At 50.7% G+C, this 17,849-nt stretch overlaps 2 protein-coding genes across 2 annotated transcripts; both read right to left on the bottom strand.

Moving 5' to 3' along the window:
* Positions 1-918: 918 nt before the first annotated feature.
* Positions 919-16,725, bottom strand: PH4alphaEFB (prolyl 4-hydroxylase subunit alpha-1). Its single transcript, XM_001357625.5, has 10 exons — positions 16,218-16,725; positions 8,508-8,697; positions 3,923-4,074; positions 3,691-3,847; positions 3,442-3,629; positions 2,285-2,454; positions 1,731-2,213; positions 1,592-1,657; positions 1,360-1,525; positions 919-1,284 (listed from the first exon to the last, which is right to left on the bottom strand). The coding sequence occupies exons 2-10, from the start codon at positions 8,687-8,689 to the stop codon at positions 1,199-1,201; spliced, it is 1,650 nt and encodes a 549-aa protein (XP_001357662.1). The 5' UTR covers positions 8,690-8,697; positions 16,218-16,725; the 3' UTR covers positions 919-1,198.
* Positions 4,325-7,260, bottom strand: spdo (sanpodo). The gene is made up of 2 exons (XM_003736185.3): positions 5,041-7,260; positions 4,325-4,966 (listed from the first exon to the last, which is right to left on the bottom strand). The coding sequence occupies exons 1-2, from the start codon at positions 6,457-6,459 to the stop codon at positions 4,631-4,633; spliced, it is 1,755 nt and encodes a 584-aa protein (XP_003736233.2). The 5' UTR covers positions 6,460-7,260; the 3' UTR covers positions 4,325-4,630.
* Positions 16,726-17,849: the final 1,124 nt, after the last annotated feature.

Below are 17,849 nucleotides of genomic sequence, written 5' to 3'. Positions count from 1 at the left end.
GATAATTCTTGAGCCAGGGCCATCTATCTATGGCCCAAAAGAATGATATTCCATTTAGAAACTGTCACGTATCCAGAATAAAACGCTCGGCAAACAAATGCCAGCCACAGACACAAGTGCGGCTAAGCAAACAATTGGCTCTCTGCTTTTCTCCCCCTCTTTCTCTCTCACTCTCCCTCTCTGGCATTTCCCAGAGCAAGCGACAGGTGCAGATGGACATTTTTATACCCGGTAATTGTAGGGTGCAAGAGGGGGTACTTTGATCGTGTAGATGCATGTCACCAGAAGAATGAATTGTTAAAAAACAAATATTCTGACCTAAGCCATTTACATTTTTAATTATAATACTCACATTCGGGACCTTTCTCGTACTCCAGATGTAATAGTTTCCGGAAAAGACCAACTGCTATTCGTACTGCTCTCAGGAGATACCTCCTTCTGTTCCAAGGGTACACCGTACACCGTGCCTTATTCGTAGTGCAGATCATCTTGCAGAGCCTCGTTGCAATAGCATACTCCACCATTTAGCTAAATTAGCCAATCCCATCGACATGTGCTCCATAATTCTGTCAAGCCCCAGCACAGCAAACCTCTTGCCTGCCGCATGGGTGCACTTTTCACTTTTCAGGCAAATCGAATTTGCCGCCGGCACCGCAGAGTATGCAACGCGGCCCTCGTAAGCCGATTTCTATGCATGGACACACAGATACACACCCACACCCCCACACACACGTGTACACACTTACACACGTATGTATCTGTTAACAGCTGATGGAACCGAGGCAAAGCTCCTCTGATGGATGAGCCCTGAGGACAGATGGATGGGCAGCCAGTGGCTTGTGGGTGTGTGGACACCGCCACTAATCGGGCATTAGCGTGGGGAGCACTCGGAATCGGAGCGCTCGAAGAGTGCTCCTGTTATGGTTTCGCATTCGATTTATTGCAATTTGTTCTACTATTTAAACTAGGCAATATACAAAAGTAGATAAATTCAATAGGTTTCTATGATATAGCTATGGACAGTCTATGCAGTCCGTAAGTGTGTACAGAATAGAAGAGATGCCGCCGCCTTCCAGCTGGATGCTGTATGTACATTAGGAATTCGATGGCCAGCCTGCGAGGGCGAGGGAGAGGGATGAGATTCAGAGGGTCCTCTCCGCACTTAAGATTCGTTGCATTGTATTAACTAGAGCCCAAACTAGATGGCGAAGTCGCCACTGTCCTCGTTCAAGGCACAGGGCCGTCGGAACTCCTGGCCGCGCTCGTGTATCCACTTGTTGGAAACTATTTTGGGAAAGAGCAGAAGATGTCACGAATGTTCGAAGATGAGAAGTAGAATGTGGTGTTGCTAGAACCTACCCCACTTGGTGCCTGTGAGGACGGGACAGGCAGCGTGCTGTGTCCTTTTGTCGCCCTCGCCATCTCGATGCAGATTCATCCAGAAGGCAGCCGTCCCCCTCTTGGGCCACAGGGCAGTACGAAGTGTGGTGAACACAGTGGCTCCCCCCTGCTCCACATCGCTCATCTGCAAGGGATTCGCAAAATATAAGATAAAGCTCATGGGATCAGGCAAAGAATCAGTAAAACTCACGTAAAATAGGACAGTGGCAATGCGATTGCCCAGATTGAGGCCCTCGAAGGCACGCTTCTCCTCTCTCTGCAAGGATTCGAAACATAATAAACAGGGAAACAGGGAACGAAGGGGCGTCTCGCTGGGAAGGACTACTCACCCTGGCAAAGTCGAAGTGCGGCGCGTAATGGCCACCGATTCCATAGTTGACAACCTGCAGCTCCTCGGCCGACTCCATGTCCAGGCCAGTCATGTCCGCAGTGCGCTGCACCACTTTCGCAATCACGCTATCCTCCTCGGTCTTCAGCCAGGCCGACTTGCTGATCCGATAGTTGGCCGTCTCCAGCGCCCCGGTGACCGAGTTCTGGACGGTGGCGCGACGGAAGCGCGGGCGGGCCATGCGCTTGATCAGATCCATCTCACTGTCGTACATGGCGTCGTGGTAGATCACGATGTAGGGATCCTTGTGGGCCTCCTCCAGCTTTAAGGGTCCCAGCCGCAGGAAGGGCACGTTGTTGGTGACGTAGCGGCAGCGCAGCGATCGCATGTACGTCGGCGAGGGCTTCAGCTCCCCGCGGCAGAGCATCTCGTAGGACTTGCGCTCCTTCACTCCGAGCTCACCAGTATCGCTCCTGGCCACGGGCTGAAGAAGGAAACCATTAAAGTCTGTGGGATTCGACGGTCGGGAGCTGTGTCCGAGAGAAACTTCCTTACCAGATCGGAGACGGGCATTTCGTCGGTGCCATCGTCGCCCTTCATCTTCTTCATCTCCTTCTGGTGGGCGATCTCCTTCTCGTAGAAGCGCTTGTTGCCATTGGCCCGCTCGTGATTGGGAAGCAGCTGCAGCAGCTCGTTGGTCATGACCAGAGCACTCTCCACATTGCCTGTAGTGGATTGAGGATTGGGGAGTCAAGAATTAAATTCCATCCACAAATTGCTCAGCCACAAGAATAACTCCAAGTGCCCGAAAGTATGCTACTTTCTGGCTCTTTTTGTGGTGCATTTTCCAGTTGGAAAGTTACTTTTCCCCAAACGAACCAAAAACTTGTATTGGATTGTTTCCCTGGTGCTTGCTTAGTTATTCATTTGCAACGTTGTTCCTGGCCCCGACTCTTCCTATTTCTCTAATAAGTTTGCCTGCCACTTGAGGGCACACCACTCCACTGTGAGGCTCCAGCCTCAACCTCAACCTCAACCAAAACTCTGAGACCTTGTCAGAGACAGGAATTTAAATTTTCCCCGACACACGACCCACATGTGTGCTGCTGCTACTACTGCTACCCTACCCTCCTAGGAACGGGGGTAGGAAGGGGTGACAGAAAGCCTGTCACTTGCCTCATGGGCGGACACATTTGTGTGAGTGTGAGTGTCAGTGCAAGTGTGTGCGTGCGTTTTTTTTTTGCTTGCCGTCCTTCCTCAACACAATATGGCGGCACTTCCGCTACGCCCAAGACCCGCCCATAAATCGTGTGGTGGTACGCCCAAAGTGAGTGTAGATACAGATGCGTGTGCCTGGCAACTCTTTGATGAACGGATAGGGGCGCACTGGCAATCCATGGGTAATAAGACGTTCATAAGCCAACAGAGGATGAGGACGAGGATGAGGATGGGCGGGGGATGTGCCTGGAGCCTGGGCCCGGGCCTGGGCCTGGCTCCGACTACGTGGCTGTGGTTGGGGCTGCTGCTGCTCTTAGCCACAACATTGTCGCAGGGACTGCAGATGGCCAACAGTTTTTCGCACTTAATGCCTGGCTCTTAGTGCACCTCGAGTCACCTGGCTAGAGTGCAATTTCCTGCAGCCAAATGGACCTCAAAAGTGCCATGCAAACGAGTCGGGGGACAACAACGAGAGGCAACTGCCGGATGCTTACCCTCCTTGTAGGTGGAGAAGGCCAGATACTCCAGCACATCGGCCCGGGTGAAGGTCTGGGTCTGGTTGAGGGGCTCCTCCAGCATGCGGGACATCGCCTCGTTCATCCAGAGCACCGTGTGGTGGTAGTCGTTGTTCACGTACGACTGCCGCCCCAGCTCGAAGCAGTCGTCCGAGGACATTTCCGTGCTGCAGTTCCGTAAAGGGTGGTCATTCCGGGTCTAGTCGGACCTTTCTCCTTCCCACTTACCTGTACTGGATCCCGTTAAGCTTGCCGCGTGCCACACTGGATGTGTCCAGCTGGTAAGTATCCTGCAGCCGCAGCAAAGCCACCGCCGCCCCGTTGAGGTCCTCGTCCGAGGGGAACTTCAGCACGTTCCGGTACTGCGTGAGATTCTGCAGGAAGTCTGGAGGGGTAGAGAGAAAGAGAGAGAGGGACAGATGTCATGGATGTCAGGCGTGGAGGGAGGCCCCCCACTCACCAGTGCCCACGTCGTGCTCCATTAGGTTCTCCACCTGGCGCCAGTCCGTTGTCAGCCGCTTGGTCAAGAGGTAGGCATTGATCGGGTTCGAGACGTAGGCGGTTATATCGCTGGCCGCGTCCGCGTGCTCCCGCTGGTACTCGTCCATTTTGCTGGAGACGGAATCAAGCAAAGTTTTCAGAAAGTTTACCAAGTGTTTTTCTTGAGTTTGCAAATCGTATTAGAGCAGGGCAAGACCTTCGCAGAAGAAGTTTTCCCAGCAATTAAGGGATGGATGGCTCTGGCTTTACTGAATTTCCATAAGTTCTTCCTCGCAAATGAGTACCGGGAGAATCAGTAGCCCATTTGTGTTCTCTTCCAAAGAAATCCAAACGAGGAACCACTGAGGAACCCCCCAAGAAGTGCTGTTGAAAGTGCCTTTATTGTGTGCTTATCGATACTTTCACTTAGCCTAAGGGTGAACAATAAGTTAGGAGGGGTCTAAACAGTCTAGATTAGAAACAAACTACTACAACCTACTCGTAAGGTAACTACAACCCACATGGTATTTACAGTCTCTTGGGGCGAGGCTGAGTCCGCCTCTAAAACTCTATGAATAATACTAGTTTTGGTCTTTTAGCCGTTCCGTGTGCCGAGTGCTCGAAGGAAGGGGACTAAATCTATTTCGGGAACTTAAAGTACACTCCACTCGCAGAAGTCAGACGATCCTTAGACCACGTTGACGCGGTTGTCTGGCGGGGGACGGTAGCACCAGAGGCTGCCCATAACGCCCAGGCCGATGAAGAACATGGTGAAGGTGGAGAGGCCCAGGATGACGCCCGTGGTGACGTCGTGTAGCGGCAGGCCGGGGAACGGGTCCAGCACAAGGATGACGAGCAGTCCGCAGCTCTTGAACAGGCAGAACACGGTGACCAGGATGTAGCCGGAGGTGTAGCTCCGGTTCGGCAGCCACTCGCAGTGGCGCGACCGGAATCCGAGGAATCCCAGGCCTACGCCGCAGAAGGAGGCCACCAAACCGAATTGCAGATAGAAGGACTTGCCAAACTGGAGGAAGAAACGACAGGTTAGCCAGGGATCCTTCGAGAGTTCACGGATTGCTTGACTATCGCTTGACTTACGTGGGCTATCATGTAGATGATGAGGCCGGCATTCATGGTGCTGCCCAGGACGAGCATCAGGGAGACTATGGCCAGGGTGATGGTGGCATTGGCCAGCTTCTGCGGGTAGGAGTTGTTGTTCTGCGGCTTGCCCTGGATGCTGCTCATGTCCTGCTCCAGGTCGCGCTCCTGCTCCTGCACGCGCGGACTGATCACGGCCATGGAGCGGTCCGCAAGCGGGGCAGGAGCTGCCTTCACCGTCTCGTAGTGGAGTCTCTGCGGCGAGAGTCGGTTCTGGCGGAGCGGCAGTGTGGGAGGAGGAGGGGCAGGAGCGACCTGGCTGAGGATCTGCTGGCTCTGGTAGAGCTGCAGGCGGCGCTCCAGCTGCAGCTGCTCGTGGTGGGCGGCGTTGCGGGGCGTGGAGTGGGCCAGCCGCGGGGGCGGCTGCATCTTCCGAGGCGTGGTGAGGAGCTCGTGGAGCGCCCGTGTGGCGGCCGCCGCATTCCTCTGCTGTGGTGTCGAGGTCCTTGCGGCAAACTGCTGACTCAGCTCCGTGGTGCTGAGGCACGTCTCCTGCTGCTGCAGCATCATCGAGGACTCCTCCTCGGCCAGCTCCTCCTCGTCGGCGTCCGTCGGTATCATCGCGTACCGATGGGCTCGACCGTTGTGCATCTGGATGATTTCCTGGTTCTCGTCCACCAGCTCCTCGTCCTCGGCCGTGGGCACCATCTGGTACCGCTGGTTGCTGTTCTTGTCCACGATGAGGAACGTCTTGCTGCCGAAGTCGCTGCTGAAGGCGTGCTTGATCTTCGTCTGTCCCTGTTGTCCTTGGATGGCGGTGGGCTTCGGAGGCAGGCCATTCAGCATGGGCGGCAGGCTCGCAAACTGCGTCTCCTGGTGCGGCTCCTCGTGGAAGGAGTGCGGCTCCTCTTCCGACTGCAGTCCGTATCGCGATCCATAGCGATCGAGGTTGTCCTGGGATCTGGCCAGTCGCTGGGCCGCCTGTCCGGGCACTATGGCGTACCGGCTGGCTCTGCTCACGTTGAGCTCCTCCAGAGGCACCAGGGCATAGCGACCACTTGAAGATTGTTGCTGCTGCTGCTGCTGCTGCTGTTGCTGTTGCTGCTGGTGGTTCTGTTGCAGCTGCTTCGGCTTCTGCTGCTGGTAGTTATGTGTCTGCTGCTGCTGCTGCTGCTGCTGTTTCCGCGTCACCGATCGTGTGGACATGCTACGCTGCATCCGCAGGGGACCCTCGCGGGGATCGCGACTCGGCGAGGGCGCGACATGGGCTGGCCGAGGGACGGCGCCGAAGTTCAGCTGCAGACTGCGGTTGTAGATGGACTCCACCCGACTGCTGCCGCTGCCCTTGCCGCTGCTGGGCACCGGATAGAACTCGCTGTTCTGGCAGAACGCGGGGTTCGTGTAGTTGTGCTGCGACATGATCTGTGTTCTGTGCACTGTACTGGATCTCAGCTCTAGGGTCTAGGGTCTAGGGTGTCTAGGGTCTAGGGTGTAGGGTCTTGGGGTGCGTTTCACTTCACTTATTCTCTGTACACTTTCTAGGGTTCACTTTTCTCTGGCGAGATCCGTTTCTTGCTGTTTCCGATCCGCTCGCGACGACAACTGCGACTCGACTGAAGCTAGAACTGGGCAAACGTCGGCTCCTCGACTTCCTGCGCAGGCGCGCAGTCGAGTGGATCGTGCCCGACCGCGCACCCTCCCTCCCTTCCCCCATTCAGCCATTTATCCATTTACTCGTAATACACATATAGAGGAGCTCTGCCGAGACACCCGTACAATGCCTGTTGTTGTGCGTTCCGTTTGGCGCGTTCCATTAGGCCAGAAACAGAAAACAGAAACATCTGCTCCTGCTTCTGCTTCTGCTCCGCTCCGATCCGATCCGACGAGGGTTGAAACGAATCGAAAGGCATGAGCAGCCGCAGCCGCAGCCGGCATTCCCTGGGCGAGGTCTCTTTATCAGCACTACTCGTATAATTCTTATTTACCAACTCATAACATAACTACTTCGACTACCACGTCTGCTATTCTCCCCTCGAATTTCGGCGTTCTGCTCTTTGTGTGTTGCCTGTGTGTGTGTGTGTTTGTGCAGCGAAAACCTTCCCTGCGGAGCTCGCGGATGCCCCACCCCTCGGCAGCGACCGTTACGTTTCAGTGGCACGCCAGGGAGATCCCATATCTCCACCGCATTTTATCCTGTGTGAGTCGCTATGCAAATTGCATGCACATATGCATATGCATAGCCATATCCTGGCGGAGCAGAGCTCCCGCAGATTGTTCTTTGTCCTGTGCTGGGAAATTTAATTGAGTTTCGGCCAGCCGTGGACCGAGGCAGGCGCAGGCCAAAATCAAATCAAAGTTTCACTGGGTGGGCGATGCTCAGCGGGGGGTCAGGCAAGGACTGGGGCTGAGGCTGGAGCTGGAGCTGGAGCTGGCTGTCAAAGGGATTAGCCGAGCGGTCGGGCACAGGCGCTGGACAGCTGTCCCGCTGGCCCGCTGGCCCGCTGGCGAGATGTCAGTTGGAAAATTTAAAGCGGCATTAAAACTTCAACTCCTGCCAGCAGACGGCACGCGCCACAATCCACTGACAGAGTAGTGTATCTCACAGATAGACACCCGCAGAGAGCGAGAGAGAGAGAGAGAGAGAGAGCGAAGAGATGATGATGAGCAGACGGAGCGACGGGAGAGACAGAAAGGGACTTCAACTGCAGGGCAATGACAGCGCACAAGGATACACATATACAGATACACAGATACAAAGACACTCACAGATACAAGACAGCGACAGGCAAACAGCTGTCAGCTGTTGTGAGGATCTCGCCTCGTCCTTTGTTGTGACAAAGCCGAGGAGCGACAGGAACAGGAACATCCAGATAGATCCTGCCTCTGCCTCTGCCTTTGCTTGAGCCCGGGTCTGGATATGGCATTATTTGATTAGGGGAGTTGCCTCACCGCATCCTGCACCGCTGTGCTATCTGGTATCTCCTCTGTGCCCTCTCTGCTCTCTCCTCTCTCCTCTCTGCTCTCTGCTCGGCGTTCCCCCATGTGCTTCCGCTGCCACAAACAAACACGCAGTTACATTTGTACATAGGCATAAGCATAAGTATAAGCGAGTGTGTGTGTATCTCTTAGGTTATATCTCGTACATGTATCTATAATCATGTGTGCAGGGCGCCGCGGCAGATACATGCCTGCCTGCGTGTATCTCCGTCTGCGGGCGACGTGCAACAGCTGCCGCGGCACGCACGTGGCAAAAGCAATTACCGGAATGCACCAGAAGACTACCTGAGCCCCCATTCGGGTGCTTGCCCCACTCCCTCATTAGAAGATATACGAGATATTCGCCCCAGCCTCATTTGCATGAGGAATGGAAATATAAAAGACGTTTTTGCATGCGAAACTTAAGACTGATTAAGCGAAGGCCATTAATCTGTATCGGTGGCCGTATTTCGGCATACTCGCATACTCACTTCTTGAGCAAGCTCAGCTTGTCCTCCTGCACGCGGATGTAGCCCTCCAGGTTGGTTATCAGCACCGACTCAGTCTCAAGCAGCTCCTCCATCTCCGCCAGCGCCGTGTACAGCTCCCCGTTCACGGCCACGCCCACCAGCAGCAGGCAGAGCCCGCCCAACAGTCGCCAGTCCGCGGACATCTTTGGATCTGAAAGGAAAAGCAGATTTAAGGATTGAGTGAAAGTTAAAGATGGCAAAAGTTGCGGAAAGACCCCTAGGATGGATGGGGGACTAGCGTCTGCGGCTCCAGCCATGTGTAAGGTGACCCCCGACCCCCAGTCCAGGCACCTCCCAAATGGGAAAGCGAACACGAAAGCGCCAAGCTCGCTGAACTCGAAAGCGGCTTTCATATTGATTAATATCACTTGCAGACCGACTCATAGAGCATCGGAACATCAGAACAGAACAGGGTACGGGGGACGGGGACGGGGACGGGGACTGGGACTGGGTTTGGGTTTGGGGATTTGGCAATTTATTTTAATGAGCGTTTTTTAATTTGCGCTGCCATCCAGCGGATTGTTTTATGGCGATTGCTTTACTGCTGTCGCAACACGCCGACTGCAATAAAGCGGGCAGAATACAATCAATCCCGGACGGGGATATGCCACAGAACACTACTTATGGCACGGAGCACAGTAATAATATGTCCAGAGCACACTCTGAATAGTTTAGTAGTCCACCTTTTGCTCCGTGGACTGCTCAAACCCCAACAAAAAGTAAGGCACTCTAAGGCAGGTGCTCCTCCACAGCTAAATGCCTCTTCATTCTAATGGGAGTATTCCATAATCATTTCCCAATATCCACCTTCGTGAATGTACCTCCTTCAGTCACCTGTGGAGAGGGGGAGCAGTCGCTGTCGCCGTCTCTGTCTCCGTCGCTGTCGCTGCCATTCAAGTTCCGTTTTCGGGTGCGGGGTGGGGCGCATGGATTGCGGCTTGGTTAACGTGCCAATAAATTTAAATTGATATTAATTAGCAGCGCGCTGTTAATTCGCATCTTTAAGATAAATGCGCTGCGAAGATGTTTTTTCGGGGAATTCGATTTGCATATCGGAGAGGCTCCCCCTGCGGTGGGTCCCAGGCTGTGGCTGTGGCCAAAGGACTTTGCTTTGCCCCTAAGATGTTTCCATAAAGGCTGGCATGGGCTCTCGGGGAGAGTGACTTGGAGATGAATTATTAATCAGCATTAATTAATTGGTTGGCCCACACTCGAGCAGGTAATTGCTCGCATTAATCAAAGTGGAGTGCGGAGACAGCAGACAGTAGGAGACAGACTCGGAGCACTCTCCTCCCTCGACAATAGAGCCCGATAAGATCTGGTATTCATAAGGCTGATTCCCCAGAAGTTATGGCCGCTCTTAGGAGCCGCGATTTATGTTGGCTAACACTTGTTAAGCGGACACGGGCTGTCAGCAAATATTAAATAATCTTGCCCGGCTTAACGATCCGATCAGATCAAACCGGTCCGGGTCAGAGATCTATTCCAGTTTCCACTTCTAGTTGGGGCTCTCGGCAGTCCGATGCTCGATCAGAACGAGAGCGATAAAGTTTTACGACTCGGATATTCAATTCTATTTAATTTGATTTCATTTGTCTCTTGTTTTTGGGTCGTCTCTAGATGGAGATACGGCGGGCCCAGGCGGCCCTGCATCTGGACGGCGCGGAGCAGAGCGGACGATTAATTGGGGTTCAAAGAACTCCGTTAAATATGCAAATGTATCCCACAGATACGCGTCGCTGGTGCAACAGAACGGATCTGAGCCGAACAGAACAGAAAACTTTCATTGTGGATGGACATATAACGGTGCTCCCAGTGGGCCCCTCGCCGCCTGCCCCTCTCCGGACCACACGTTACACAATCAAAGTTATTGAAATGCAAATATCTATTTCATCCGGAGTTCTGGTTCTGGGACTGGTTCCCCCCATCCCCCAGCCCCCATCCACCATCCACAATCATGACATCTGCAGCGTGTGCCACTGAGGAATGTCTTCCCGAACGGGTTCACTGAACTGCCCACCGATCATGCCTCATGCCCCCTCCCCCCGTACCGAATATTGTATTTTGCTTAACTTTGCACGAATCCCCCAAACAATGCAGACGGGGCAGAGGTAGAGGCAGAGGCAGGGGCAGGGGCAGGGAAAGAGTGTTTGTTTTTGATGAGTTGCATAATTGCTGCTGAGGAGTATTTCCAAAGGCAGAAAAGAGCGAATGTTTCAAGGTTTACTCCATGAAATTCCAGATTTGCATCTTCGAAGCGAAGCAAGACTTCCTCCAGTAAAGATTCCGAAAATAATGCATACAAAAATTACTTAAACGGAGGATGGCAGGGGATGTGGACCCCGTGATCGAATAGAAGCTACCGTCTACAGCCAGCCAATTAAGCAATATCAGAGGATGATCTGTTATTATGAATCCAACCAATCCAATCTATTTATAGCCACTTTCAAGCATATTCAGAAGCACCTGCCACCTTGTCTGGCCCAACCCTCGACGGCTTTCTATTACTCACATTTCTGGTCAATCAAATTAATGTTCGAATAAAACTGAGACTGAGAATGGAACAGCCTTTGTCCAAGCACAACTCAAACGAGAGCTGAATGAAATCCACAATGGCAGATCAAACAGGATTCGATGCGAAATATTCAATATTCAAGCGATAAAATATCAATATTAAACAGAAATAAATTCAGCTGGAAGCGTTGGCCAGTCAAAATGTCAGCCGGCTCTAATTACCATCGGCATTGGGCGGTGGCTGCGGCTGCGGCTGTCGCTGTGGCTGTGGCTGTCATCCAGAAATGTCAGAGGATGCACACATCAGAAGTCGAAATTGGATTTCATTTCATTTCAGTAATTGGTAGAAAATTACAAAGTGCAACTGTCCGGAAAAAGTGTGGAAATTGATGGGTTTACCTTTGGGCAGTCGGAAATTATAAATTAGAAGTGACATTAATTCGGTTTGTATCTGTATCTGACCCCGAACCGCAGAGATAAATGAAATTAAGATGACTATTAACAGAATCGATGGCTGTGTCCAGAGAGATGCATTCGGTTGCAATGGTAATACCAACAGGGAAGTCCTTGCTTCACTTCCGTCTTTCTTCTCCCTGGCTGGAGCTGGAGATAGTCTTGTGAGCCTCAATTGGGAACAGTGTGCATCTCGTGTGGCATTTAACCATCTTTGTAATCAATTTGCATTGACGCCCCATCTACCATCCTCCCTCCTCCCTCCACCCTCCACCCTGCCTGCCTCCCAGTTCTCTGCAGAGCTCAGTGGATTGTGCACTGCGGATTGTTGATTGGTGATTGGGGCATAATGAAATGGACTTTCGTCATCGCATTGCACTTTTCACAATGCCCACGCCCATTTTTCACAGTCCGCCCACGAAGCATACGCAATCGGAGCCTCAAAAAAAGCAGCCTCATCAATTTCTGTCTTTCTGGATTCCCCCCCCCCCCCCCCCCCTCCGCCTTCTGGCTTGCGTGTTGCAGTCTTGTGGCTCGGCTCGGCTCGCTTCTGCCTGGTTTGTGCCTGGTTTCTGGCCCGGCCAATGCGTCAGCTTTATGCAACAGAAAAACAATTTTGGCTCTTCTTCTGTTGCTTTTCCCCCCTTCTGTGTTTTTTCTTCTTTTCAGCACTGCACTTTTCCACAGAAGGGAAGCGTAAGTAAATGAATTTTCAGCTTTTTGTTCCACAATTTTGTTATCGTGCTGCAATTAAGTTATGAAATATTTTGCGCAAATCGCTGACTAAGCTCGACCCACTGACTGACTGGCTGACTGGCTGACTGGCTGGATGATTGAGGGATGGATGGGAGGAACGATGGACTGCTTGCTTTGCTAGCAGCAGGTACGTATCTATGTGTATGCACGGTAGATACAGATATTCAGATACGTTTGTGGTAGGTGCCAACGACCGAACACTATCAGGCCGCGTCAGCAACAATTGCCATGACTCTGACACGGCGACAAGCGACTGTGAGCCCTTCCCTTCACTGAGCGAAAGCGAAGGGCTGTCCAGACTCGAGTTCTGTATCGTTCAGGGGAATTGTTCGAGGCAATCTCGAGAGCAAAGAAACACTACACGAAATACAACTCTCCCTACCTTATTCCCAAGTTCCTACCTCTCTTTTTTTATCAGTGTACTTCTCCTTTCTAGCCGACAACCCGCTGCCACCTGGCAAAAACCAAATAAAAACGGTGTCCTTGTTGCCGCATCCACAGTAAGCCACAGTAAAAAAGTGTCAAACGCTGACCTGAATCGGGCCCATTGTATGGGATCTTCATCTCCATCCCCGTGTGGGAGTATCCTTGGGTGTGCGTGCATCGCTGTGTGTGTCGGTGTGGGTGTGGGTGTGGGTGGATGGAACATTTGTCCACTTCTGGGAGCATCCACTGTGCATGTCACAATGCTCCCCTGCTTATCGTGAAAAGCATATTTCGCTGCTTCCTCTGCTGCTGCTGCCCTGCCCCCACTGTCGCTTTCCCTTCCCCTTCCTCCCACTCAAACGAAACTGTCGACAGGCAACGGAAATTCTATAAAAATGCAACGAGACAATTTGAACAGCCCGACATCATTATTCAGGTGCAAATGTCGCAGGACAGTGCTATTTCTCTGGCAAGGCCGACTGACAGGCAGGCAGGTGCCTCCTCCTGCACCCCACCGCACCGCACCTCACCCATCCATCCATCCATCCATCCGTCCGTCCATGTGGTTCGCCTCGCTTGGCCCACACAATGTCGTCCATCAATTTTATGAGCAGCGGAGGTAGCTGCCGAAGCAGGTCCGAGATGGCCGGGGCCATAGTCATAACTCAGAGGCAGCAGAAACAGCAACCAGTAGCCAACGACATTTATGAGCCACCAAAAAAGACACAAAACTATGCATCCGCATCCAATTGGAGCGGGGCCCAGACTCCGTGAGAATTGTGGCGACTCCGACTCCGACTCCGACTCCGCTGGCTGTTAATGTGGCACGAAGTCGCCAAACTGCTCCCCCTTTAGTGTCTGTCTGTCCGTCTGCTAAATGTCAGACCCCCGGACTGACCTTAGCTATATAGCCTATTGTACCTCTGCTGCTTCGCTTCTTTGGCTGTTGTGACATTTGCCCATTCGGAATTCGCATTGGGTACGGCTTCCTCCAGCGCGTACGCCCGATTCCGATTCCGACTCTGGCTCTGACTCCCCACAACTCGATTTGGCCAATTTGCCTGATCGAATGCATAATTAAAATCGAATTGACGGCATTCGCAGTCTTCAGTCGCAGTCTTCAGTGTCGCTGGTCTCTTCTACACTGTAATTTGATGCCGAGTCGAGTTTTTCTTTTAATTCAGTGACTTAATGGGCCTGTTAGACGCGCCTCGTCTCAGCTCGTCTCGTCTCCTCGATAACCACATCTCATTATCGTCATTATCAAGCCCCAGTCTTGGATCTGCTCTAACTTGGAAGAGGGTCTCTGGCCCGCATCCAAGGATTGGAAAGCGATTCTTAGACATGGCACTCATCTCCAGGATTTCATCCTTGGGATATCAAGTGCACGGAGAGTGTCTCTTTCTCTGTCTCTGTAGTATCCCCGCTTAACCACCTCATTCTGTGGATTCTGTGGATACTGGGCAAACAATTTGTGAGTGCTAACTGTAATTCGGTTAGCCTTGCCACATGTTGCCAACGCAGTGAGGTCAGAGGCCATCCATCCTTAACAGACAGTCAGTCACCCATGGGTAATGTGATTTGTCAGCTGCAGGCAAAAGTTTCACTTCTGCGAATAGAAGTTCGAGTACGGGTTACGGGTTACGGGTACGCGTACGGGTACGGGTACGGGTACGGGTGTATCTACTATCTACAGAGAGAACAGCAGAGACTAGGACAAACTTTTCAATTCCATAAGCGTTAATTTGATTGCGCTGAACTTTTATGGGCGAGGGACCCAAGCCCCAAGCCCCATGCCCCAACCCCAACCCGCCCGTCCCCATTGGTTGGGGAAAATGACATCCCATCCGCATTAAAGATTCAGATGGGGAGGGAGGAAGCAAGGAAGCAAGGATCCATCCGGGGAGAGAGCTTTTCAAGTGCATTCAACGAGTTTGCTAATTAGCAATGAATGACAATCCCAATCCCAGTACCAGTCCCAATCCCAGTCCTCTCCCCTCGTCCGGATCCCCGTGGCAGATGCCACACAGATGCCGTCATGGAGCGTGTGCACACATAAATATTACAATTCACCTTGAAATGTGAGCATAAATGAAAATGAAATGGCAGCGCAAACCGGTCCAAAGTGTTCATAAAAAAGCCAGATATGAAGATGAGCTCGAGAGGGAGTCGTGGCAAGAGGAAGGGGCCCGGACAGGGGCACTTGGCCAGACAGCAGGCAAGTGGGCCAGTGGGAGCTGGAGCCCCCATTTGATAAGTAGTCACCACTTTCCTTGCACTCCCGTCCCCCCCAAACATGTATCTGTATTTGGACCGCGAGTGACTTTCGTTTTCAAATTATCGTCAGATATGGAATCGGACTGGGCGGAGATGGTGCCCGGATCCACCTCTATTTGCGGTGCAACATGAGTAACCGGTTAACGGACGACTCTCATTGCTCGACTAATTAGCGAATATTAACCAAATATTGGGCAACGCAACTGGCGATCCGATCCGATCCGATGAACGCGCCGAATGTAATTTGTGAAACTCATTAATTAAAACAAATCGCCAGTTAATTGAATCTATTGCAGCCGCTCCACTCTGCGATTGTGTTTCAAAAAACAGATAATTCCTTGATTTATCATCAGAACCCAGCCTCCAATTTGTGGAGAATCGGCAGCCGCCAGTCGAGTGTAGAGAAATTATTCTAATTGGAATAAAAATCTATTTCAAACGCACGGGGTTATGTCCTGGCTAAGCGGAGACACAGGACACGTGGAGATAGGATATTCGTGATGGTTGGCAAGGCATGCGCCTGGAACCAGTTCCGTATTCCTTCCTGTGCCTGCACTAGTTCCTTCCAGTCACGAGGGTGGATTCCCTTCCCTTCCTTTCAGCGAAGCAGAGAGAGAGGGGGAGAGAGAGAGTGCAAGTGCAGAAGAGAGGAAAACAAAACCAAAACAAACGCCAACAATTGACTACGTGACGGGACGACCGAAGCAGCTTCCTCCGCCAGTCCCCCTATTCCCGGCCTTTATATAAACACTCGCTCACAGAGGCAAACATATAGAAGTCTATGCCTACACAGACATTTTCGAGTCCAGATATATGTATAGCCGCTTATCGCCAGCGGAGATGCGAGGAGAGGAGAGCGCTCATGCTGACAATTGAATGGTTTCCATGTGGTGACAACAAGTGCATACACGCACCCATACATATGTACATCCATCTATATATACATAGCATACATGTTCTAGAATATGCTCTACTAGTTAAATGATGAAAAATCACATTCCATATTCCAGATAGAGAACATTTCTCTCTAATCAAAATCGAATTCAATTTTTCTGCCCCAGATTCCGTGTGGAATATCAGCTCTAAGACTATGACGATCCCTTCCAACCATTCTGTTATCACTGCAAGGCGGAAGCGGGACAAGACACGTCAGCCCCAGCGGACATTTCTATTCTTAATTTTGGGCAATGTATCTGCTGGATGTATGGATGAATGGATGGATGGAAGGCGTACGCTCAGACTCACATAAATTCGGTTTCCTCTGGACTTGTTGCTGTGATTCTTTCTTCTCCGCCTTCAAGGACAGACACCTGCGTCGTTGTGGTTATCCTTCCAGTCCCTTGCACTTTTCACCGCTCTTCACTGTGACCCTCACACCGCTGCCGACTTGGGTGGGGAACACCACGATTGCATTGCACTCACGCACAATTATAGAGATGCCTTTTCACGTATCTATCGCGCACGCACTTAAACTACCTAAAATAAATGCACTCGGACCTCACACACAGTCCTCGTCGAGTTTCCCAAATACTCTTCAGTCTGATTTCTTTCTTCTTTTCTTTCTTAATAATGCCTTTCTCACATATCTATGTTTTATTTTATGAATTGCTTCTCTTTGGTTTACGTTTACTCTGCGCAGAATTCTTTTGTGTCCGTTGTTCGCGCCGGGTAACAAATTAATAAAAACAGACTACATCTGTACATTCCCGACTTCACAGATGTGAACAGTGGACCGCGGACTTATCGTTAAAATATACCGTCCTCACTCAGAAATATACCAAAATATACCGTCTCATTTTAAAAATACACCGTAAATATACTGACGAATTCAAGTTCTACTTTACATATTCTTCGTTTTTGATATTCCGTGGAATATTCTCAGCTATATAGCGACATTTAGCCATGCCCACATAATTTTATACGATTAATGAATCAATTTTCTACTTAACTGGCTTATTCTAACCACATGCTTTTATTGCATTTTGCGTAATAAATGGTCAAACAAAAAAAACGACAGAAGATGGTCGTTCCTATTGTTCGATTTTAATATTCCGTCGAATATTATTAGCTAGATAACACAGTTTGCCCTGCTCACATAATTTTATCCGATTAATTAAGCAATTTCCTACAGGACTGGTTAAATTTAAGTTCTCATCTTTTTTGCATTGCTCCTAAAATAAGGTTTATTCAAAAAGTCAACAACAATTTCCGCTAAATTAATTTCTTTACATGGTGACTACACACTATCTACACATTGGCTACACATGTATTAACTAAATTTTTGTGTAATTAACAAAAGCGACACCTGAAGGGGAAATGTGTACTTTTTCATATCAGCCATATAAAAATGTTTTTTCGGAAATTTTTGAAAAATTAAGATTTTTGAAGGCAAACAATCAGGAATTCGATGCTGTGCCCTGTTTTGTCTGTTTTTGCCATTTGCCCATACCTCTTTCTGTAGGCCACTTAGGTATTTTGAATCAAAACTCATTTGTTCGTTGTAGGAGAAACACTGCAAATATAACGATGGAAAAACGATTTAATCTTAAAACCCCTTTATTTAAACAGAATAGGAACTTGAGTAAAACCGCCGAAACTAATAAATCATACCCACCTAGAAAATCAAATCAAGTCCCACAATATAGAGTGCAACTCCCACCAAGCGGCTATCGATACTATCAACTGGATACGAGTGGTGCGCGCCAACGAGAAATTGTTTGAAAGTGAATGAGTGGCAGCTGGACATTATTGCGGGCGGTTCCAATGATTAACGTTTCGGATCCTAATATTATTCTTAGTGTGTTCCTTTGTCTTCCATTTGACCATTTGTTCCTGTCCACTGCCTGTCCCATTGCTGTCCACTGTTTGAGAGTTTTG

This window comes from Drosophila pseudoobscura, chromosome 2, assembly GCF_009870125.1.
Source record: "Drosophila pseudoobscura strain MV-25-SWS-2005 chromosome 2, UCI_Dpse_MV25, whole genome shotgun sequence".
Lineage (NCBI taxonomy): Eukaryota > Metazoa > Arthropoda > Insecta > Diptera > Drosophilidae > Drosophila > Drosophila pseudoobscura.
The sequence above is the reverse complement of the archived record's forward strand: the minus strand, read 5'-3'. Positions and strand labels throughout refer to the sequence as shown.

What these genes read in the sequence shown, in the direction of transcription:
- spdo (XM_003736185.3), bottom strand. Translation starts at nt 6,459, where the DNA reads ATGTCGCAGCACAACTACACGAACCCCGCGTTCTGCCAGAACAGCGAG. An exon ending in TCATCTACATGATAGCCCAC is followed by an intron (nt 4,967 to 5,040) that starts GTAAGTCAAGCG and finishes TTCTTCCTCCAG; the next exon opens with TTTGGCAAGTCCTTCTATCT.
- PH4alphaEFB (XM_001357625.5), bottom strand. Translation starts at nt 8,689, where the DNA reads ATGTCCGCGGACTGGCGACTGTTGGGCGGGCTCTGCCTGCTGCTGGTG. An exon ending in AAGCTGAGCTTGCTCAAGAA is followed by an intron (nt 4,075 to 8,507) that starts GTGAGTATGCGA and finishes TTCCGTCTCCAG; the next exon opens with CAAAATGGACGAGTACCAGC. An exon ending in TTGCCACTGTCCTATTTTAC is followed by an intron (nt 1,526 to 1,591) that starts GTGAGTTTTACT and finishes AATCCCTTGCAG; the next exon opens with ATGAGCGATGTGGAGCAGGG.